The sequence below is a fragment of the Amblyomma americanum genome, chromosome 1 (assembly GCF_052857255.1).
Source record: "Amblyomma americanum isolate KBUSLIRL-KWMA chromosome 1, ASM5285725v1, whole genome shotgun sequence".
In the NCBI taxonomy this organism is placed as follows: domain Eukaryota; kingdom Metazoa; phylum Arthropoda; class Arachnida; order Ixodida; family Ixodidae; genus Amblyomma; species Amblyomma americanum.
The window spans coordinates 211,274,448-211,298,598 of record NC_135497.1 but is presented as its reverse complement, the minus strand read 5'-3'; the positions used below and the strand labels follow the sequence as shown (position 1 = coordinate 211,298,598).

The 24,151-nt window shown below is 46.9% G+C and overlaps 1 protein-coding gene across 2 annotated transcripts in view; it reads left to right on the top strand.

The window, feature by feature from the left end:
• The window catches only part of G9a (histone-lysine N-methyltransferase G9a), a 145,395-nt gene extending 122,841 nt beyond the window's left edge, over positions 1-22,554 (top strand). For both annotated transcript variants that reach the window (XM_077648411.1, XM_077648410.1), the window contains exons 21-24: positions 3,874-3,952; positions 11,952-12,127; positions 19,623-20,960; positions 21,091-22,554. In XM_077648411.1, the coding sequence (XP_077504537.1) occupies positions 3,874-3,952; positions 11,952-12,127; positions 19,623-19,782 (415 nt within the window). In that variant the 3' untranslated portion in view covers positions 19,783-20,960; positions 21,091-22,554. The remainder of the gene's footprint in view (positions 1-3,873; positions 3,953-11,951; positions 12,128-19,622; positions 20,961-21,090) is intronic.
• The last annotated feature ends 1,597 nt before the right edge of the window (positions 22,555-24,151 follow it).

The following is a 24,151-nucleotide window of genomic DNA, read 5'->3' as shown; positions in this document are numbered from 1 at the left end:
TTCACTGTACTATGCGCAATGGTGGAACCAGCGAAGGAGACGCAGGACAAGAACAAGGAGGCACACGCACAACACCGCTTAACTTAAGGGGGAAGACTGCTTCTGGACGAAAATGATTTATTTCTCCACCAAACTTAATGAAATTACATATCCTTCACCAGCTCCTCGTGCTGATTTCAAAAATGCAATTACTTTATTGGTAGGTTAATTAGTTCTCAAGATATAATTAATTAACCCCCATTGTTCACCAGAACATTGAGAGAAAAGTAAAGCATAAAAGCTCAAAAACGGCACATTGTTAGACTCCAGAAAGAAAATGGAATGCAATGTTGGTAACAGTTTTCTAATTTAACCATCATTAGTGATTTCACAGTACAATGAAATTCATGCAATAAGCTGTGGCTAACATGCAATCAGGAACTAAATCATTAAAAAATTTTCTGGGGCTTAATTGAAAAATCTGCTTCCAACATTGCATGCTCAGGTCACCTAGGTACACACTAAAAAAAAAAAAATTATGGTTCTGTCAGCTATAGATGCTGAGATATGCCACTTGGAAATTTGCTCAGAGACCAAAATTTGCATTCTGAGAAAAATGAGAAAAACAATCAGAGTGCTGTTTATTGAAGAAAAATTCCTAATAGCCTCCCGGAATGTAGTCTGATTGCTTGCTATCATTGAAGTGGCGCTTTTTCAGCATGCGCTGCACATTTTCTGCCGATTTGTGCTTTTGTGCACATGCAGCTTTCCTTTGTTTGTCTTTCTCTTGCATGCTGGAGGTCAGGCTCAGCTCTTTCAGAATGCATGCAGCAGTTCTCTCATTTCCTGCATTAAACTTCATTGCAGCCTCGGCCACAGCAGCCTGAACGGTAAAAAGTGAGGCGTGGCGCTCCTTTCGGGCAAGTGCCCATATCATTGAGTGTAAGGATTCATTATTATTCTGAGTTTTGCCTCGTTGGACGCGCTCAAGAAGCCCCTTGTTAGAAAGTCTTTCGTATACAGGCAGCAAAGCGTTGCAGACATGAGGAGGCAGGTTGTGTCGGTGACGTGGCATGGCGTCACCTCGGGCCTCTGCAGCATTCTGTCTGCACCAAGACTCGGGGCCTGTTGGACAGAAGCTGTGGTTGGCGGTGATGTCATTAGAAGTGACATGATGATAGGTGTCCATCACAGCCCTATGTGTGGCCTCCACATCACCAATGTGTGATTTCAGAGCCCATGCATAGTATGAACTCAATTTAGAAATTAAATCTGCCATAAGCTTTCCTTCCCACCAAGGGATTCTCCATTAGAACCTCTCTGTTTTGAGACCACATTGCGCAGAGCGGTTCCCATGCGCTTCTGCACATGATTTATGCTGTCTTCTTTGGTAATTGGAATGTACCCATAGACTTCTTGCAAAGCAAGGAAAGTGCGGCTGTCCCCATTGGACAGTATGGTTGTGTACAGGACTTTGTGCAGTTCTAGAGACCGCTTGAATAAGATGAGTGCAGCCTCTACCTCCATTTCGGAAGCCTTCTTGTTGGTGTTCTTCTGGCATGTGTGGCTTGCTTTCCACGCTGAGTACGTCGGGTCATCATCTTTCGGGTCCCGTTCGCACGCGGCGCAAAAATTACTGAGCACGACGTAATCGAGCACAAGTCCAGTAAAGAGCTCGATAACTGTCCCGATTCCAATGTGCAAGGAATGCCCGCGTGTCATCCACGAGTCGTCAAATGAGACTGCAATGTTACCTGGGTGTCCGAGATTTAGCTGCGAGTACACCTCCCGAACGCATCGTGCGCAGTCAGCTGTCATCCTCGGGGCTGCACGATCCACCGCGGGCGTCATTTTTTCTTTGACGTACTTTTGCCACGTTTTCGTGTGCAAACCCCTATGAGATATATTCATTGCCGAGAATATATCATTTAGTGCAGCACGCTGATTTCCGGTTGCTTGCATGGCACGCGCGGCAAGAATGTTCACAACGAACGGATTCTTTTTTTGACCGCCGATCACACACGGCGAACTCCATTCGGAAGAAACGTTGCCGCAATTTACGCACGAAAGCGTCAATTTCACAGCAAGGCCGTACTCGTCACATTTGCCGATGTTCACATTACCGCAGCACACTTTGCACTTCACACACGCTAGTAGCGCATTCACAGACTCCAAACTAACAATCGTGAAGGTTGCGTCAGTCGCGTCGCCAAGCGGTTCGGCAGTGGTAGTCGCAGCGTCTGCGGTTGCACCGAAGAAAGCAGCTTTGCGCTCCGTTGCAGGAGTCGATGCCGTCTGCTGCAGTTTCCCATGCGCTTTCTTTGTAATTGCTGCTATCTCGGAAGGTTGCAGCATCGGGGTGTCTCGCCGAACGCGACCGCTGTCCGATGTTCCAATGTCCGTGGTCGCCGTTAGGCCTAGGCCTAACACGGTCTCCACATCGCACTGCGATTCAGATGTGATGCTTGTGGTTTCCGCAGAGCTCTTCTTGAAGTTGTCAGTCAGCGTCTTCTTCCTCTTTTTCCCGAACTTGTGCGCCGTGCGGAACTTAGGTGCTGACATTGCTGCAAAGCGCACTAAAAACGATACACAAAGTGGCTCCCACTTGAGCTCATGGCCGGCCACGAACGTGCCAAGCAGATGACGGGAAGCTTGTCAGCCAATCGGATGACATGTTTTAGTCACGTGCGCCGACTAGCGAATAGCAGCGCACGTTGCGACTTTTTTTTGGCGCCTTTTTTTCCCGCAACCAATCAGCGTGAAAGCACAGCAATGGCACGAAATTGAACACGAAAAGCTGCTCTTTCGAATGAGACCAAGATGGCGGCGATCACTGCCGGAGAATGACGGCTACGTGTTGCGGAAAGACCGTGGTTTTCACGTCAAAATCTTTCCCAAGTGTGCGCGGATCTGCGTTTTTTAATCGTATTACAGTCGAAATATTGACTCCGGAGTTCTGGAATTTCACAGACTAGTAGAAAAACAGCTGCAGATTTCAAAAATTCTATTCCTGAAAAATCGATTTTTTTGCGATTTTTTTCGCCCCCAGAAGCCGTCTCCCCCCTTAAGCTGGATAGACAGTCAGTTGTAAGTCCAGCGGTGTTGTGTGTATGCCTCCTCTTTCTTGTCCTGCGTCTGTTTCGCTGGTTCCACCATTGCGTTTTATGAACCAACTAGCCCAGCAATTTACTCTATTGAGTTAGTCCACTGTAGTTGTGACTTTCGTGTGCTGCTGCTGAACGTTGGAATTTTAGCACAATGGGCAAGCACCTTAATAGCTACACTGCTGGGAGTTTGCTCTCAAACACGGCAAGCATGCAGCGGGCAGGAAATTCGCATGGACAAGAAGTGCGTCTGACGATCGTGCAACCAGAAAGAGGCATTGCGGAACACAAGCTGTAAAAAGCATGCTTTCCGAGGCAAGCTGTGCAAGTTTCCCAAACTGGAAACAGCTGCTCTGCTATGTGATGGAAGTGTGGAACAGCTATGCGTTGACAACGGACATGCTGTACGACTTCTTGTGGGATGAGCATGCAGCACCAGAGTACACCAGCTCGTAGTTGGAAGACTCTGCGAGTGACAATTGAATGTAGAATAAATGCCGCTCATTCCCTGATTGGTGTGTTTTACTTAAAAAAAGTAAAAAAAAAAAATCACCCCGAAAATTGACCGTTGAATCTGGGAACAAAAAGTGTGGCTCTTACGCACATTTATACGGCATTTTTTTCCCTGTTTCCAGCTTTTGGATTGACGCTTTGGAACCTAGAGGAGTAACTTTATTCAGTAGAACTACCATTTGTGTCATGTTTGCACTGTGTAGTGATAAATCGCATCCTTAGAAGATTTTGGCTACCACCAGACACTGAGGAAAGTTTTGATTTCTCTTTGTTGCAGGTATGTAGGTGAGGTGCTGTCGGATTTAGAAGCGGACAAGCGAGGGGAGGATGCCTACCTGTTTGACCTGGAGAACCGAGTAAGCCTTTTGTTTCTGAATGTTTTATTTTCTACTTTATATTGCATCTGTTTGCCTATTAATACTTTTGCAGTAATATAGTGCACATTCAAAAAGCCTCAAGCGATGTCCAAACTTGTGGGCTACCGTATTACACGATTGTAAGTCGACCTATTTTTAAAAATTAGAAAATCCGAATGGGGGGGGGGGTCGACTTAAATTTGAAACCAAAGCATCGCACCATAAATAAAGGCGGGACAAACGAGATATCAGGCATGCTACAGCGTGGTTGCATATTTGCTGCGTGGCTCTGTCTCATCGCTCTTGATGCTGGCCTTGAGCAGCTGCGCTATGTCAGCGCACAGAACCAGCATCCCCACCCCGCGTGCGGCTGCCGATGATTACTGTCGATAAGCAACAAACCGACCCCCCCATTCTCCATCCCTGGCTGCATATTGCGGCTACTGATAAGCAGCGGCGGCCCGATAACGCATTCGCGTTCTACTCTTAATAGGTGTGGTCCAAGTTTTTTTTTGTTTACTTTCAACTGCGCATTCGGCACTCAAGGGAGCGTTGATAGTTGATGGAAGGGCTGCTGTTACAATCGCGGTGGCACCACCACTCGGAACTGTATTGGCGCCGGGGAGTGTCGGCAGCCGACGGAGGAGCCGACGCCGCTCACGCATAGTTTCTCTTTAGGTCTGACGCATGTGACTACTGCTGGCCGCGTTTGACAAGTTTTTGATGTAGTGCTTCGTCATTCGTCATTTGTGCTCTGGGTCTGGTAAGCGACCGTCGCTCGTTCACGGCTACATTCTAGATGGCTGTTATTCTTTACGCCGAAGAAATGAACAACTGCGTACCGAGCCACAAGTTTGACGTGTGCAACGGTTGATAAAGGTGTGGCAGCTGCAGCGAGGCAAAATTTTCAGCTGTTCCACGCAATGTCGTGATGTGGCTGTTTGCGAAGTGTGGGATTTCGCTGCACAACGATGTTAGAACGACAACGAGCTGTGGGACCGCAGCAGCGCTAGTGAGGACAATGGCACAAGTGTGAACGAGTAGTCCAGTGACTAATACATTTTCGTTATAGAATGTGCTCACGGGCGTGCCCGCGCGTGGCAGATGATAGCGGCTGGCGATAAGCAGAGGCCGCAGGATAGTGCTGTTGCATTCTTTTATTAAAGGCCAAGCGTAAAAGGCCTCCCATGTTTCTTTGTCTGAAATGTGAGGTGGGGGGGGTCGACTTACATTCGAGTCTACTTACAATCGTGTAAATACGGTATTATAATCCTTTGCCTGTCTCGCGTAAAGTGCAGTGGAGGCGATGAATCTGAAATCAATCAGCTGGGTGATGTCATTGCTAGAGTTCTTTGCTTCTGTGCCTTTGCCAGTTGCACTTGTTTCTGTACCTATTGAGCCCAGCTTGGGATCAGCTGTGACTGGGACTGTTATTTTTACCTTACTAAAGTATGTTGTCATTGTGGAAGTAAAGGCAGTGCAAGTCCGAGTGATGTGGCGGGCTGATTGTGCTGGTGTCATGCCCAATGGCTGTACGAACACCAGCAGCTGTGAGGACATTCTGTTTTGGTACTTCCTCTGAAAGAAGCTAGCAGCGCAGTAGGTCACAGCTTTGGAGCTTTCCATGACTTTAAAGTGTTGAGCCTTGAAGATACAACTTTGAAGTTTTGCTGTGACTTGTTTTGTTCTTGTGCCCCCATGAAGAACATATCAGTGGGGTTCTGCTGTATGTGTGACTTTGTGTGACTATTTGTGACTTTGTATGTGTAACTTTTTTATTGCATAAATGCAGTAGTTGTGTAGCACGCAAGAAAAGGAATACAGTTGACGGCTGAAAATTCGGACGCCTGACATGCTTTTCGGACATGCTTGATTATTCAGACTTTTTCGCGGCACCGCGACATGGCCCATAGAGCCAATGTATAAGAGCTCCTAAAATTTCAGACGCACCGCAACTGACTGCTCGATTTTTCGGATCTCATTCGCACTCGCCGCCAGTACCCAAGCTACCATATAGTGTGTACAGTGGAACCCCATTACTTCAAACTGCAGGAGAGATCGAAAACTTGATCAAAAAAACAAAATTCAAGCTTAAAGGGGCCCTCTTGCGATACTGAAATTCTGCGCGAGTCGGCACAATGCGACCGTGTGGTTTCGAATTCGTACGGTTCTTGAACGTCTTCCTTCCGCCGCACGAACTTGAAAAGCAGTCAGCGTTCGCGGAACTCATCTATGCCGAGTCTTTCGTTTCGAATGCGGAAAGAGGTAGCAGCGAAGCACGTGGGAGGCGTGCGGCTTCACGGAGACGGCGAGCGCGGGAGGAAATGGCAGTGCATTTTAAAGCGAGGTCAGGGTACCCGCGGCAAAATGCACCGCAACCCTGACTTTTCTATCGTAGAACTGTAAATAAGTGGCGTTTCGATGACAGGCAAGACGCTCCTCATTATACGCAAGCCGCTGCAGAGTGCATATCGCCGAATACGATGCCGATTTTGGCTCTGGTCGCTAGGCCTAATGACGGAGGCCAACGCCGACGGAGCGCTTGCTTTGGCCGTTTCTTGGTTCTTATTGTTTCGCCATCTTCGCGTTCTCTTTCTGGGCCCATCGTACTGCGGGCGCAATGCAGCTCCCGCAGCGGTGTGTTCACTTTCCCGTTTAGACTTTGTCCCAGCCCGTGCATTTATTGGCGACATGCCGAGGGCAGCAGAGCCAGGCCAAGCTCCTGAAAGTGGTCGCCGCCTGTCGTCTGTGCAAGTGTCGCGCGTCGAAATTTAGTCATTACAGTTGAATCCCGGCACAATGAATGCCGCTTCAACGAAGTATTTTTCATTCCCCGCGAAATCCCTATAGGAGTTAATGTTTTAAAATTCCCTCAAGAACGAATTACTTTGTGAGCATGCATTCACTTCTACGAATTTTTCGTGAGCCTTCACCGGTCAGTGGCCTGCCTTTCTTCAAAAGTTGGGTGCTGTATGAGATTATTCCCTGCTAAAGCAGTGGCTTGGAGCAGCTAAATAATGCATGGAATGTATGTTTATTACATTTTCATGTATTCGTTATTAAAAAATTTGGTTGGGAGTCATTTATTCGTCTTAGGGAAGCAGCGAGGGGACTTGTTGGCGCCATGCGAAGGCTGCTGGCTGTACGAGGGCCAAAGGAAAATCCAAATCCAGTAGCCAGCATCCCCTCCCCGCCTTCTCTGCAGCCCTTGCCGCCATTTTCTCGTGTGTCGGTATGTGTTGATCGTCGATCTCTTGCCTCAGTCTGATCTCGTCGATCGCCTCTGCCATATCGCTGCCAACGAAGAAACGAAAGTTTATTTCGCTAGAAGAAAAGGATAGAATTATCGCCGAAGTGGAAAGAAGAAGGCAATTATTGCTGCAGATTTTGGCGTCGCGCCGAGTCCGCTATCAACGATTTTGAAGAATAAGGACAGCATTAGGAAGGCACTTTCATCGGGCACTTCAGCACAGCTCAAGAAAGTGACGCAACCAACGTATGAAGAGCTCGACAAGGCTGTCTATGCTTGGTTTGTCGATATGTGAGCAACAAACATACCCCTGAGCAGTAAAATTGTACAGCAGAAGGCCCTAAATTATGCTTGTTTGCTAGGGCTGAACGACTTTAAGGCAAGCATAGAATGGCTGAATCGCTTTAAAGAAAGGCATAACATCGTCGGCAAGGTTTTGTACGGTGAATCGGCATCTGTGGACGTTGACGGCGCATCAGCATGGGCGGCGGACAACATGACTGACATAATGAGCAGTTACGCTCCGTCTGATATTTATAACGCAGACGAGACGGGCCTCTTCTATGAGATGCTGCCAGCAAAGATGCTTGATTTTGAAGGGCAGTGTTGCCACGGAGGCAAACATAGCAAGAAACGAGTGACTGTGCTGCTGTGCACAAATGTGGATGGGTCTGACAAACGCCCCCGTTAGTTATTGGCAAAATTGCAAAACCGCGCTGCTTCAAAGGGAACAGGAGCCTACCTGTCAAGTATGTGGCAAACAGCCGGTCGTGGATGACCCGTGCCATTTTTGCTGACTGGGTAGTGGCACTTGACCGCGACATGAGCAGACAAAATCAGAAGGTTTGTTTGTTCTTGGACAATTGTTCTGCACACCGCATTGACGACGTCAAGCTTTCAAGTGTCGAGCTGAAGTTCTTCCCGCCGAACTGTACCTCAGTCATTCAGCCCCTGGACCAAGGCATCATCCGGAGCATGAAGTCCTCCTACCGGGAAAGGTTGATCCAGCGGCTTCTCCTGAACACCGACACTTGTAGGGTGACGAAAATTGATCTTTTCATGGCTTTAGAAATGATGGCTGCAGCATGGAGAGCAAAACGGTGCAGCGTGATCCGCAACTGCTTCAAGCACGCCGGGTTTGTCGACAGCAAGGCGACCAGCACGACTGCAGCTGTGGAAAGTGTACCATCGTCATCGACTCCGGGGATTGACGTTACTTGGAAATCGCTCCAGGAAGCTGGAAACGTCCCGGCTGACATAGCGCTGGACGATTTCCTCGGCGCTGACGCGGGCGTGATTGTCCACGAGGAACGAAGCGATGAAGACATCATCAAAAGTGTTCGCGAGCTGGAAGAGCCGTCCGATCATGAAGACGACTCCGCTCAAGATTTACCTGCCCCGGCAGTCTTATCGTAGGTACTGGATGCCTTCGACGTTATTAGAAAATTCCTTGGCACACACGATGACGACATTGCGGTATCGCTGTTAACAGAGTGCGAGAGTAGCATGACGCCGCTGCTGGCAGTGAAACGCAAGCAGGCTAAGCTCACAGATTTCTGGCAATAAAACTATGTTTCGCTGGAATTATTGCCTTGCATTTTTGGTTAATTTCGCGGCAACGAATTTTTTCACACGTCCCATCGATTTCGTTGTACAGTAGAATCTCGATGATACGAATTCCAAGGGAGCATGCAAAATATTCGTATCATCCCGAATTCGTATGATCCAAAACAAGCCAACTTCCACATGGGAATCAACCGAAAAATGAACCAAACTTTATTACGGCGAACTACTTGCGGCTGAAAAAGTCCGTAATGCTTGCCTGCACTTTTTTGCCGTTGATGTCGCGGACAAGCCCCGCCTGAAAGGCATAAAACCGTGCAGCTGTTTCGTCGCTCACGCTGCCGGCACTTACGGTGCGGCGCAGAACGTCCAGAGCGTTAAGAGTATCTGCCGTTGACGGCGGTTGATCACACTCGTCGTCAGCGTCACCATCGCTGTCAGGCTCATGTTCGCAGTTATCTGCTTCGCTGACCAAGTCTTCAATAGACGTCAGCCCACAGGTCGCGACGTTGTCGTCCGCGGTAACGAAGTCTCGGGCCGAAGCTTCAGTTTCCAGATTGTCCCAGCCATCAATCGTGAAGTCTTCACCTGGCTCTTGACAATCTCCCGCCGAAGCCGCATCAAGTCCGATGGCAAATCCGCACTTTCTGAAACAGTTCGAGATTGTGTCTGAAGTTACATTATCCCACGACATGGCTAGAAAGTGCAAAGCATCCAAGAGACTGATCCGCAAGTTTGCTTCTTTACGGTCAATTTTCGCCAGCAGACGCCTCACTAGAAGTCCTTTGAAATGATGTTTAACATTTCTAATTATCCCAGCATCCAGTGGCTGAAGATGGCTGGTAGTGTTCGCCGGCAGGAACCTGACTGTCACGTTGTTGAACGTAATTTCCTTTGGGTGGGCAGAGCACTGGTCCACGAAAAGCAAAATTTTCCGATTTCTTGACGCCATTTTCCGATCAAGGCTTGTCAAGAATTCGCGGAAAAAATCTCCAGTCATCCACGCCTTTCGGTTACCTTTGTAAAAGACAGGCAAACGCTCCGCCGATCGGAAACACCTCGGTTTCTTCGACTTACCGATGACGGTAAGCTGGAGTTTCTCGGATCCATCCGAGTTGCAGCAAAAGAGTACTGTTACTCTCTCCTTGCTTTTCTGGCCGCCCTGGCATGCCTGGCCTTTTACGCACAAACTCCTTTCCGGTTGAAGATTGAAAAAGAGGCCCGCCTCGTCGGCATTAAATATGTCGCGTGGCGCGTACTCCGAAATCAGCGCCGGCAGCGTGTTCAGCCACTCGTCCACAGCTGACTGGTCCACTTTCTTGCCTTCACCTGAGACGACCCGGTAGACAAGTCCGTGCCGCTCTTTAAACCGGTGCAGCCATCCCCCAGACGCTTGGAAATTTTCAATACCAAGCGAAAGCGCAATGGTGTCGGCTTTTTCACGCAGCACCTTGCCGTCCACGTTGACGCCGGCCGCTGTCACTTCGCGGAACCAAGTCAGCAGGACCTCTTCCAGCTTGACATGGGTCGCTGTTTTCGCCTGCTTCACGTTCACACCGAAGTGCTGCACATTCTTTAAGATAACTTCTCGCTGCCCAACAATGGTGCAGAGCGTCGACGGTGCCAAACCTAGCTCTTTTGCTAAGTCGACACGCTTCTTCTTAGGGTTTTCGTCAACCTTCTTCAACACATCGAGCTTCTCCTTAAAAGAAAGGGCTTTACGCTTCCGCGACATGTCGGCAGCAGCGAACGCTTGCGTCCTTGTCACGTTTCGGCAGTTCACGTCACAGCGAAGCACAGAAAGAAGCGGCGAACGGAGAACTGCGGGACTGCGGTCCCTGCGGCGGCGGCACCCTCCCGGGAACAGCCGGCGAGACAACTTTTCGATAGACCAATGAGCTGCCAGCAAATGGGTGACGTACACGACTGGGCACGTGCCTCGCCTTGGCCGTCCTTGGTTCGTATGGTTCGTGCTGGTCGGGTTGCTACATGGTTGCTACGAAAGGGAGGTGGGGGTAGGGTGGCTAGTGGGGGGGAGGGGGAGAGAAGAGGCCGCGGGGCGCGGTGGGTACCCTCTCCCCCTGTGTGCGCCAGTGTTGCGCTGAGCCGCTCGGTGGCTCGGTTTGCGTGTTCGTACAACGTTCGTCGCGGCGGGGGGTGGAGAGGACTCGCGCGGCCGCGCCGGCCCGCTCGCATGCGCCACTGGTTTGCACGTTCGTATCAACCGCGGCGGGTTCAGAAACCGTTCGTATCACCCCGAATCTTAACGTATTCTATACAATGTAGTCTGTTCAAAGCATTCTTAAAATTCGTATCATCCCGAAATTCGTATCAGCCGTAATCGTATCATCGAGATTCTACTGTAGCGGGATTCAACTGTAGGAGCTTTAGAATGTGTGCAACACAACTGACCTCTTCCTCCAGCATAATAGCAATAAGTTCATAATTTTTTCGGTGAAATTTGATTTTCCAGACTGCCTGATTTTTCGGTCGTTTTTGCAGTCCCTAGCGGGTCCGAAAAATCGGTCGTCGACTGTATATTAACCCTGTTCGTAGGCCAACATAGGCACACTTCAATTTTTTTTTGGCTAAATGAAGGACAAAATGATGTCACATTTGCCACAGGAAACATGACAACTTGGTCTGGTGTTGCTTGCACACAGCCGGTTAATTGTAGTCATGGTGAAAGAAAAAATTAATGGCAGTACCAGCATTTTCAGGGCTTGAGCTTGTGCCCTGTATCAGATCAGTGTTTGAGGTATAAAAAACAAATGGTGAACTGCTGCTTATATTAGTGAAATTGTGCATCTTTAAAAACAAGAGGGCCTTCTCACTTGTTGCTATTTGAATAAGCATTAATTTGGGAACATTTCTGAAAATTTTTTGCAGCGGTTCCCTAGATGTTTGAGCATCCACCTCGTATGTGGGAGGTGCAGGATTTGATCACCAGTGCTGTCGTGTACCCACTGGTGATGCAGTGGGTTCAAGCTTTCCCCTGGCCTTATGCTTGGAAACTGAGTCTCCAACCCCACCTTGTGTAGACTGAAAAACTACCCTTGTGCCGTGAAAAACTAAATCACCATTACAGAGCCACAATTTTTAATTGGAAACCTAATTGCTGTAACCTTGTTGTCGCTGATTGTAAGCTTGGGAGTGTAATTGTGGTGACATTGGTATGCCATGCAGGATGGGGAGACCTACTGTCTGGATGCCCGGCACTATGGCAATGTGAGCCGGTTTATTAACCACCTGTGTGAGCCAAACCTTGTCCCTGTACGAGTTTTTGTGGACCACCAAGACCTACGATTTCCTCGGATGGTCTTCTTCAGCTCACGCCCTATTGCCCGCAATGAAGAACTAGGGTGAGCAAATACAGAAGAGCATGCTTTGCAGCGTCAAACCTGTTATGGTGCCCAAATGATATATTGAAATCAGGGTGCTGAATAGAATTGAACAGGAAATTTTTCTTGTTTTTGGAGGTTGTTGTTGTTGTGCTAGGATGTAACTATTACAATGTTTACACGATTGTAAGTCGACCAATTTTTAAAAATTTGAAAATCCGAAGTGGGGAGGCCGACTTACAATCGAAACCAAAGCATGGCGCCAAAAATAAAGGCGAGACAAACGAGATATCCTGGCCTGGAAGTGGCTTATATGTTCCTAATGTTTAATGAGTCACAGTTAGGATTAATGTGCCATATGAATAGGGGTTGGAGTTTTTGGTTCAACTGTGAAATGCTGATAAATGTGTGCCGAATTCAAATTTTTTAATTTGGTTTTAAGTGAAATAGGTTAGTCAGTATTTCTGGCATGCATGTCACAACTGGCTATTCAGTACCAGTTACAGTAGGTCACAGCAGAAAATTAGACACCTAAATTTTGGGTGCACATTTTCTTGTTTGGAATGATGTGTAAGGCTTTATTATGCACGGATTACCACCTGGTATTCTCCTATGACTGCTATATAATTTATAATCGCATTTCTTTGTCGTGCTGTTATGGTTTCAGTTTCAACAGCTGAAACAGGACTGTGTTGTCAACGTATACTTACAGGCCACGTGAGACATTAAAAAACTGCAATATAATCGCTGCGTCCTCATTCGTTGTCATTCCAGCTCTTGAGGAAGGCTGGCTTCAGCACTGCAGTGAATTAAAATGATGAAGCAGCGATTTTGTGGCCATTTTTTCATGCCTCACTTGACACAAAAGCACTGTTTGACGTCACAGCCATTGTTCGGCTGTTGAAACCGAAACAGCATGACAGAAAAAATTTGATTATAAATTATTTAGCGGTCGTAGGCGAATATCACATGGTGATTCATGCGTAGTAGTGTCTTCCGCATCATTATAGAAGAAAACATGCCACCAAAATGAGATGTCTATACTCATTCAAGAAAGTGCTGGAACCAGGAACGCAGTGAGACAAAGATATCTTAGGAATTCAGTGCAGTGACTGTGATCTATGAGGCACTGATCCACGAACTCAGATACGCTGTTGTAGATAGGAAGGCTCGACCACTAAGCTAAGCACTACTGACTAGTGTACCACCGTCTGCTCAGACTTATCACTCACTTCAGGCTGTTGCTTTGTTAAGTAGGTTTTTCCGCTGCATGTCAGGACATACAAAACTTTTTAAGGGTAACAAGTCAATGCAAAACCATGCATAAATGGCACGAAGGTAAGTTCTGGCTTCCGGCAAGTTATTTCTTGATAGATATTCATGAAACTTACCCAGTCTATGTATTTCGATATGCTGATTTCAAATATGCTTTTTATTTTTTCTGTGAAACAATTTGTTGTCAAAATATTGTGCAATCTTTGTTTCGAACATGCAGGTAAATTAATTTTGTAACGGTAAATGCCATGGTGAAGTTCAGCATACTAAATGTCCATGGAATGCAATAAGACAAAAATGGTTGTTTTAGGCCCATTTGAACAGAAGTTACAGCACATTAAACTTTACCAGGGAAAATTCAATATGGCGGCTCAAACGAAATGTATTAAAATTATGCTGATTGGCAACTGGTCTTGATTTAGTCTTATTTCGCTCTCTGTGAGTTCATCTTTCCAACAAAAAAATAATTGTGAAGCTAGCCCGCCTAGAACCAGAGATATCATCCCTACACTATTGCTAATGTGTCAAAATTGGTGCTTTGAGGAAACGACAAAAAACGTTTCCTACCATCTTTATGCGACAGGAACAACTTAAATCTCATAGGAATGCACCAGGGGCATAATCAGCGTGCATTGCATCTCTGCCACCTTTTTGCCATCTTAATGATGTCCACAGATAACTTTCGCTTCTTGGTGGAGCCTCAGAAACAGACGCGATGAAAGGCTCAGTCTTTCGCATTGTCGCTAGCGTCAATTCAAAACGAAGTATCACTCGTTCACGGGCCCTAGTTTCGATCACATTGATATTGGTCATAATTCCAGCATCGATGCATACGCGGCTGGTGTAGACTCGAACTGCACATCATTTTTTTGCCCGGGAGCAGAGCCGGCGACGGCACAGTAGGTGCGCCGTCGTCTACGGCGCAGGTTCGCGACGCGCTTCGCGGTCGTTCACGACGCAGTTGGCAGTGCTCCAGTAACACTTTGACCTTCGCCGTGCTGAGGCTGTGTCAATTGCAGCGTCGACTAGAACTGCGTTTTCTTCGTTTTTGCTCGGGAGCGGAGCCGGCGACGGCACTGGCGATGCGTTGTTGTTGACAGCGCGGGTCCGCGGCGCACTTTCACGGCTGTTCACGATGCGGTTGGCAGCGCTCCAGTAACACTTTGACCTTCGCCCTGCTGAAGTTGTGTCAATTCCAGCGCCTATTCGAACTGCGTTTTCTTCGTTTTTGCTTGGGGAGCGGAGCCGGCGACGCCACTAGCAATGCGTCGTTGTTGACGGCGTGGGTCCTTGACGCGCTTCACGGTTGTTCACAGTGCGGTTGGCAGCGCGCCATCCACACTTTGACCTTCGCTCTGCGGAGGCTGCGATAGTCCAGGCTCCTTGTGCCTTTTGCGTTTTCTCTGTTTCCGGGCGCTGAACCGATGAAACTATAAAACTTCATATGATGAAACTTCATCCACACACGCTGCGCAGCAGACTCTCTCAAAATGGCGCCGCACTTCAGGAGCAGACAAGCTTACCCCGAGGCCTATCCAATCACAGAGCGCCATTTTGATCACATGGCTTTTCTAACCAATGACAACGCGGCACGCACGTTTTATTTGCGGTCGTTTTGTTTGTGAACGGAAGAATCCCAGCGTCGCTTACCGATATAAAAAAAAGCTGGAGGCACGAGCTTTCGAACGAGACCAAAACGACGTCGGGGGAGCGCGTAGGTACCGAGCGATGGCAAGGCATGATTTGACCTCAATTTAAAAGACAACTCGTGCGCCTTTGGAAATTTAAATGGCTATTACTAAGCAAATACTGGCTATTTCTTTCTAAAAATTCGATGTCAGGTGCAAAATGACCCCGTGAATCCGAATATGACAAAATTGAAAAACCAATTTTTTTTTTTCGCGAATTTTCGGCCTGAAAGAGCCGTGTCCCCCTTAAGCCACGGCAGTTCCACCACTGCATCGACGATGTCGGCTTTTCCGCCTCATGAGCTCCCTAACGCTGTCGCATTAAAAGGAAGGCATGCCCGTGGACACATTCCAAAACAAAAGTGTGTCAGTGACAGGACTACTCGTCCTCACTAGCACTGCCTTGTCGTCGCTGCTGCGGTCCCACAGCACATTATTCTAACGTCGTCGTCCAGCGAAATCCTCCACTTCGCAAACAACCACAGCACATTGCCGTCTCGTGAAATCCCCACTTTGCAAACAATCGTTCCAGACATCGCGTGGAACAGCTGAAAATTTCGCCTCGCAGCAGCCGCCGCACCTGTATGTATCACCTGTTCCAAGATGTCGACCTTGCGGCCCGGCGCAGTTTGTTTCTTCGGCGTAATGACAGCCATCTTGAATGTAGCCGTGAACGAGCGCTCGCCAGATGCTTACCGGACCCGGAGCGCAAATGATGTTTCACGGAGCACTACATTGAAAACTGGTAAAGCATGGCCGGCAGTCGCAAAAAGCGCCAAGTAGAGCCAAAGAAAAACTACGTGTGAGCAGCATTCTCCTCCATCAGCTACCGACTCTCCCCATTAGAGCTGCCGTTCCGAGTGGCAGTGCCACTGCGACTGGAACAGCTGCCCTTCCATCAACTATCGACACTCTCTTGTGAGCCGAGTGCACAGTTGAAAGTAAAAAAAAAGAAAAATCCTTCTGAAAAAGTGCACAGAATAGCTGAATGCTACTGTGTAGAGCCATAGAGCAAACATAAAATTGCAACCACGCTGCAGCACCCCTGATATCTCATTTGTTTCAATTTATTTATGGTGCCATGCTTGGGTTTTGATTGTGAGTCGACCCCCCCCCCCCCCCCCCCAATGTCAGATTTTCAAGTTAAAAAAAAAGAAGGTCGTCTTATAGTCATGTAAATATGGTGTCCGCCGAATGTCCGAAAAATAAAAACTGAAAAGTCCAACCCCTACATATATAACAGATAATACTACTTCGTTTACACTTGAGATCAGTTTGTTTCTGCTGCTAGTGTTTGTGTGTGGTGTTCAATTTATGTAAGGCAAAAACTCATCTTAATCTAATGGGGTGGAAATGGTGCCCGACGAAAGCCATGATCTCTGTTAAGTGCATGTATGAAAGTTTCTCTTTTTTTTCATTTTTTTCCTTTACTTTCTTTTTGCGTGCTTGTGCTCGCACATGCCCATTGCAGACAACCTCTGCATCAGGAAATTTTTAATGGAACATTTAAAAAAAAAACCTCGAAAAATTGGGGTATTAGAAAATCTGATTCTGATAGAAACCTTGTAGATGCACTCGAGTCGCAGGTAATGGCGTAAAAAAAAAACTAGCAGTGCTGTGTGCGTCTGCCTGACAGACGCCAGGATGACACTGCAACCTCGGCAACGAGCAACAAGCAATCGTCCACGCCGAGTCGGAAAACAACGTTACCGCAGGGCAGAAATATGATGTGTCAGAAAAGTGTCTGACGGAAGGGAGAGAGCAAAGAAGCAAGATCTTTTCATGTATTGCTACTCGCCATTCCTTTCATGGACCAAAATTTGGACGGCGGCCTGCTGTTTAAGGGGCAGTTCGAAATTTGGTTCACCACCAAAAAATTATGAGCCTTAGTGTTTACTACGATGACACTGAAGCGGAGGCATGCACTGTCGCGGAGGAAATGCGCATCGCACCCACTCAGTTAAGGTGTCTATGAAATGGGTGACAGATTTCATGAAAAGGAACAGCCTGAGCCTGAAGTGACTCGCGACCGTATGCCAAAGGTTGTCCGCAGCATACGAAGAGAAACAATGAGCATTTCTGTGCTGTGCGAGTGACCTGAGGGCAAAACACTTGTCGTGCTTGGTCAAATTGGCAACGCCAGCCAGACTCCAGTCTGTTTTTATCTGCCCAGTAAGAGAACTGTGCTCAGGAAGGGGGAGCGCCTGGTTCGCCTGCTGACCACGGGCCACACGCACAAGTTTCACAGTGATGTGCAGCACGGCAGATGGGCACAAACTACCACTCTTTCTTTCGTTCAAGGGGAACATGGTGTCGACCAACAAAAAGTTTCCGTTTAAAGTTATTGTGCGGGTTAATGAAAAGGTTTTTTTTTTTTACTGTCCTTGAATGGTTTTGTCTCGTGTGGTGTATGTGACCGGGTGCACTGCTAAAGCCCCGCAGCATGCTTATCCTTGACTCCTTCTTCGGTCACATCACCGAATGTGTGAAAAAAGTGGCAGTGGGCACTGGATATGACCTGGTCATCGTTCCGGTCGGGTTGATACCTGTTCTTCAGCCACTGGATGTGGCGCTTAACAAGCCGTTCGAAGACCACATCGGTGGGTTCTACAATAAATGGCTGCAACAGGAAAACACAGACACTGACAGAACGGGTAAACCGCGCTTCTTTAAGCGAAGTGGCGCAATCTGTCAACGATGCCTGGTATGGATTACCAACCGACATGTTCTGTACAGTGTTTTCCACTTGTGGCATCTTGGCACTACTTCCGACAGCCAGCAGCAGCAGTGGCTCAAAAGATAGCGATGACCACGACTGTGTCCTTCTCACCAGCGGCAACGAGTCGTAAGAGATGTCTTGGGGACAAATAAATGTTTCTTTGTGTGACTCAGTTTTAATGCCGAGCTACAGGCCGCAGGGTGAGGCAGTGTTGACTTATATCTGGAGTCGAACTCATTTTTTTTTTTTTTTTGCCTAGGAAGTGTCGCGAGTTGGGGCATCGACTTATAATCAGAATCTACCGTATTTACGCTATTGTAAGTCGACCTATTTTTCAAAATTTGAAAATCCGAAGTGGGGGGGTTGACTTACAATCTAAACGAAAACATGGCACTATAAGTAAAGGCGAGACAAGGTATCGGGCATGCTATAGCATGGTTGCATTTTTTGCTGCGCGGCACCGTCGCATCGCTCTTGGTGCTGGCCTTGAGTAGCTGCTATGTCAAAGCACAGAACTGGCATCTCCTCCCCCCCGCAGACGGCGGCTGATGGCGGCTATCGATTACCAGCAAACTGACACCCCACACTCCCCACACGTGGCTGCAGACTGCAGCTGGTGATAAGCAGCGATGGCCCGATAACGCAATCTCGTTCTACGGGAAGCTCAAGCATCCAACACGTTTTCTTTTTACTTTCAAATGTGTGCTCGGCACTCAAGGGAGTGTTGGTAGTTGATGGAAGCGCCGCTGTTCCAACCGAGGCGGCGCCCTCACTCGGAACAACAGCGGCGCCGGGGAGTGTCTGTAGCCGACGGAAGAGCTGACGCCATTCACGCTTAGTTTCTCTTTGGCTCTGACGCATTTAACTAGTGCCGGCTGTTTTTAATGTTTTAATCTAAAACGATGTATACCTTTGTTTTGAGCCTGAATACCCGTTTTCGCGCAGTTCCGAGTTTTAATGTAGTGCTTCATCAGTCGTCATTTGTGCTCCGTGTCCAGTAAGCGACCGGCGCTTGTTCACGGCTACGTTCAAGATGGCTGCCATTCTTTATGCCGAAGAAACAAACAACTGCGAGGTGGGCCACGAGTCAGCGTTCTCAACGGGTGATGCAGGTGTGGCAGCTGCAGCGAGGAAAATTTTCAGCTGTTCCACGTGATGTCATGATGTGGCTGTTTGCGAAGTGCAAGATTTCGCTGGGCGATGACATTAGAATGACGTGCTGTGGAACCACAGCAGCAATCAAGGCGGCAGCTCTGGTGAGGACGATGACGCTAGTGCGGGCGAGTAGTCCAGTGACTAACACATTTTCGTTTTGGAATGTGCCCACGGGCACGGCCGAGCGTGGTAGCCGATAGCGGCTGGCGATAAACGGTGGCTGTTGTATAATGCTATCGCGTTTAACTATTCAAGGCCAAGCTTAAAGAACCTCGGAAGTTTTTTTTTTTCGGAAATGTGATTTGGGGGGGTGGGGGGGGGGGGGGGGACGACTTAGAATCGTGTAAATGCAGTATACTTGTAATCTGCAATATACAGTAATAGTTGTCCTCGGTGAATTCATAAGCGCTGCACACTACATTGAAAAACTATTTGTCTTGTGGACTTGTGGCCAATTGCTGTCTTCTGAGCAATGAATTGCACTGCTGGAAAGGTGTTCAATTCTGTTTCCTTCTTTGCCTGTCAGTGTTGCGACACCAGTCACTGTCGCTCAAGTGGGAATTAGAGAGCATCGGGTGTGACACAGAAAAAAAATAAATAAAAATGAGTACTGCAAAAAGTGATTTGGCGCCAAGTTTTTCTGGTGAGCTTTATTCTTACTCTGCTTTTTCCGCTGCAGGTTTGACTATGGAGAGAAGTTCTGGATGATCAAGTACAAGTTGTTCACGTGTGCGTGTGGCTCACCAAAGTGCAAGTATTCCAAAGAGAAAATTGGTGAGACAGTCCTCAACTACCAGCGCCGAGAAGAAGCTCAGGCTCAGGCTTCCACGGCCCACTAGTTGCAGCTAACTGTGGGGCTGCTTTCACTGCCACCCTACTTCAGTACCGCCCACTGGAGCTATTACTCAGTTATTGCTTGTCTTTTCAAAAAAGCAACTTCATGGGCAGTGCATGACATGTATAGCCAGCCAAATCTTTAGCTAGCGTGCGCGCAACAGTAGCTTTTTCTGCGCTCCTGCACTTTACGATGAAGCAAACTTGTGGAAAGCTCAATATTAAGCACGGGCTCAGTGAGCCTATGCTTAGATTTGATATTTTTGCACGTTTTCTCCGTCATAAGCTGCAGGAGCACGGAAAACGCGGCTGTTAATCACGCCAGCTAAAGATTTGGCCGGCTGTAGTTTTAGTGACCACTGAACTTTGTTAAATACATGTCTGAATGTGGCCTCTCTCTTTCTTTCCTAATAAATAAATTAAAGTAACTTATGGTCTTAAACAGTCTTGCCATAAGCAAGAACTGGCACAGAAAGCATCACTCTGCATGTTGACATGATATCTGGTTCTGCGTACAATACAAAATTTTGGCACCTTAATTGCTCTGAAATGTGTCAAGGCTCATTTGCAAGAGGTAGTTTTTGTTTGTTTGTTTCATTATTCTTTCAAGGACGTTGAAGCATTGAGTGACACTGCTCAAAACATGAAGCCTCAGAAAAGTGGTGCCATGGCATTTTTGCTAAGCTTCTTGTACCAGTGAACTGTTTCGTTGTGTGTATTTATCTGCTTTGCTGCACTACTTCATAACTGCATGGCTTAACTGTCAATAATGAAGAAAAGCCTGTAGTATGCGAAGTTGGATTTTTCAGTGAAATCTGGTCTTTTATTTGCCACGTTTCCTCTTTAAGTATGTGTGCCCACAGCAGTTTCTGGAGCTCAGAACCCACAAACTAGCCTCATTCCATGGCAGTCTAAGCGTGCAGCATGGTGTGGAGCGAGTGCTCTGCACTTCCTATGCAACCTGCAGAGTGCAGCCTTCACTGTGCCTCCAGGCAGTGAGAAAATAAGCCTTTTAGTAGCTTCTGTCTTTCAGAAACTTCTGTGGGCAATTGTCCACAGATTTATGGGGGGGGGGGGGGGGGGGGGGGGGTGAATGCAAGAAGGGATGTAAAGTATGCTTTTGTGTTTTTCAGCCATCCTTCGGATTCTCTCCCCCCCCCCCCCCCCCCCCCAAATTTATTGGGTGGATTTCTTGGTGACATAGTAAAACACGTTGCGGGGCTAGTTGGTTATGCGCCCGTCCTGTCATGTCGTCTGTGTATTCGTCCTAAAAGTTAGCGCTGCTTAAATTTAACGAAATCTTGGTGACATAGTTATGTGTACTTCAATATTTAGAGTTACTATGTTCAGTAGGGCATTGGTCCCTGTACATGTGTAAACTTCATGAAGGTTTGGCATATTCTTGTTCTGTTTGGGAACTGACCAGCATGTGTAGCGCTGCATAACATATCTAGCTGGACCCAAAAGTATGTAGAAGACATGCTATATACTGCCACCAGTCCTTACTTTAGGGCTGATTTTTTTTTTTTTTTGCCGTTGCATAGATTCTGGCAGCGGGATATTTGTGATGATGAGAGTAACCTTTTGTTGTTTTTCTGTATATACATTGATGTTTCTGTTCGACTGTTCAGCACAGTGAAATACCACTTTGACAACCTTCGAAAGTATTAAGAGAATGTTGACTGAGGTTTAATTTCATTCAAGGAAACATTTCCTTGGTATTCCCGAACTTTGTTCAGGTAGTATTTTACTGTACTGTGCTTATTTTTATCGTTTTCTGTGTGCATATTGTTGGCACTTATACTGTGTTACATATTAGTGTTATAGTTTATCAGAGCACATGTAGTTGTGCTTGCTTTTTGTAAAGATAACCATTTGGTTTTCAAAATGTGTGACTTCCCAGGCATATAAGTTGGGTGTTTTATTTGTTGTGAGGGCATTGCTGTGGGGAGGCACACAGCAGGTTTTCAGTTATGAAAAGTGACAGAGGACGACAGTAAGGAAAAATTTGTCAAGTTTTTATTAAACTTGTCTGCAGTGTCCTTCTAAAACTGTTGTATCAGTTTGAAAGGAAGGGGTGCTAGCAGTAAGTTTTCAGGCCAGAGTGAAGGCTTTTTTTTTAGATGTTTGTAAGCATTATTTGTGTATTTTGCGTGGTTTTAAGTGGTTTAGTGTGTTGTTTAACTTTTTATCTGCAGTTTCTCTGTTCAAACTCTGACAAAGGCCATTCCTGCAGACTGGTGGGCACATGTAAGGCCTAAAAGTACATTGCAGGAATGACTGCTAGACACGTAAGGGTGTAATGGAACTCCTTGTGTGCACCACTGAACAGTACTATATATCTGTCCAGTGGATTTTTTTTTACTAAATCACTTAGTTTGCAATTTTATATTTTGGCTGTGTGTTGGCTTTCCATGACTAGATTGTACAGAAAGGTTACTGGCACTATCTATGTCTGTGCATTGCAACACTTTTGTTAGTGAGGAGTTTCTGTGAAGCTTAATGCTGTTTTACTGTGGTCTGGTAATACTTTTGTTGTCATAAGTGGGGAAGTATGGGTGTTCATAAAGCTTTGAGTATAGTATGCATGCATTAGCATGTGAGGTTACACAGTGGCAAAATTTTAGTTTAACCTGTCTGTTTGCATTTCACTGTAATTCCATGCACTTCATAATGCTCTGAATTTTTTTGTACATTGATTGCCCAGTCATGCAGCATTAAAGTTACAGTGACACAGATTCTTGCACTGAAGAAGGAAGTGTGTTTGTCTCTCTTATCCACAATTTTTTTTTTTTGCCAAACCCTCACAGTTTGGCAAATGAAATGTCTTGCTTTAATATTGAAGTGCATGAGTTTAAGCTGATTTGCCCAATTACCATGTGTGATAAAATTGCAATTTTTGTAGCATTATTGTGAGCTATGAGCTTTTACACAAGATTTGTTTACCTGGTTACATGGGAGTTCAGCAAGTGACAGAGGTCTCCATTTTCTTCACAGCGCTTTTGACCTATGTGATCTGTATGTTCGGAAACTTATTTAAGAGTGGTGTAAAACAACCTACTTGCTGCTGGGAGTCAGAGGCAGAACTCAAAAGGGCTGTTTGTCATGACAGGACATTTGGGAATTGATAATGGTGGCTGCTTTAACACCCGTGGGTCTGTGTATTAGTTAACTGAAAAAAAGAAAAAAAACATGCAGTTGAACTACTGCTGAGCCTGGTTAGAGAGCGAAAGCTGTGGTGTATCGGGTAAGTAGATGCGGCTTAGCATCTGTAACGTTGAGTGCGTTCTGTACACTGGATAGGCAGCGCGAGAGGTTGGTCATCAAATGAACGCTGCGGCCTAGTGCTGCGTGTCTGCCACAACATTGTCAGCACTAATGTTTGCAGCCCACATCTCTCTCTCACCACCACCACTGCGATTGAAGCATCCACTGACCCAGGGAGCTAGTTGTGTACCCTCCCTTTCCTCAAAATGATTGGAGTCTAGAACGTTGTCAACGCCAGTGCCAATGAACGCCAATGGCCTATAGAAACAGAGGTGAGCGCCCAGTTTCGGCGGTGGCAGCGGCTGAGTAACGTCATAGCTGTCACGTGGTTTGTTCTTGGTTCAACGTCATACTCACGCACACGGCGAAGAAGCTACGGAGGGGAGGAGTAAAGCTTTTGCTTTAAAAAAAAACTGACGATTTTGTCATTGCTGCTAACAGACCAGGTCACCCTGTTTATTTTTCTGAAATAACATCCTGAAAAAGAGAATCAAGACTGGGGCACTATAGAGTAAAAACTCATCAAATTGACCCCCATTTATTCGAACTGCTGGCGCAGTACCGTCTATTGCCCATGTAAAAGCCCCTAATTTTCTGTGGCATAAAACCTTTATTTTCTCGATTGCAAACAAATAATCTGCAATATTCCTCGGGAAGCCTTCCATGTGTTATGCGGCCTTTCCCGTAGCGGTGACTGCCGTGCCACCACTTCTTGCCTCGCTCCTTTGTGCTGTGTGCTGCTAAGTTCTGTGGCTGTCCGTCTTTTTTAACCCCTTAAGAGCTTACGACGACGTCAACTCATCGTGACTAATTGCCACTTTTTTTGCTTATGACGAGCTGAGGTCGTCTTGGGTTTTCCTCAATGTTTAAGTGACCTTTGATGAGCCCAGCTCATCAACTATTGCTTTTAGATTTAAAACATAGATGGCAGCGCAGGTTCCATCATTTGCACTCTTATTGAATGGGAGTTTGCACACTAGATGGCGGAAGGCATGCCTTGTGTTTCCCATGCTTATATGGCCATCGTCCATGCTGCATTCCGATGCGGGAGATCATCTCTGTCAGATAATTGCACAAGTGATGAGGATGTCAGTGTCGAGTTTTAAT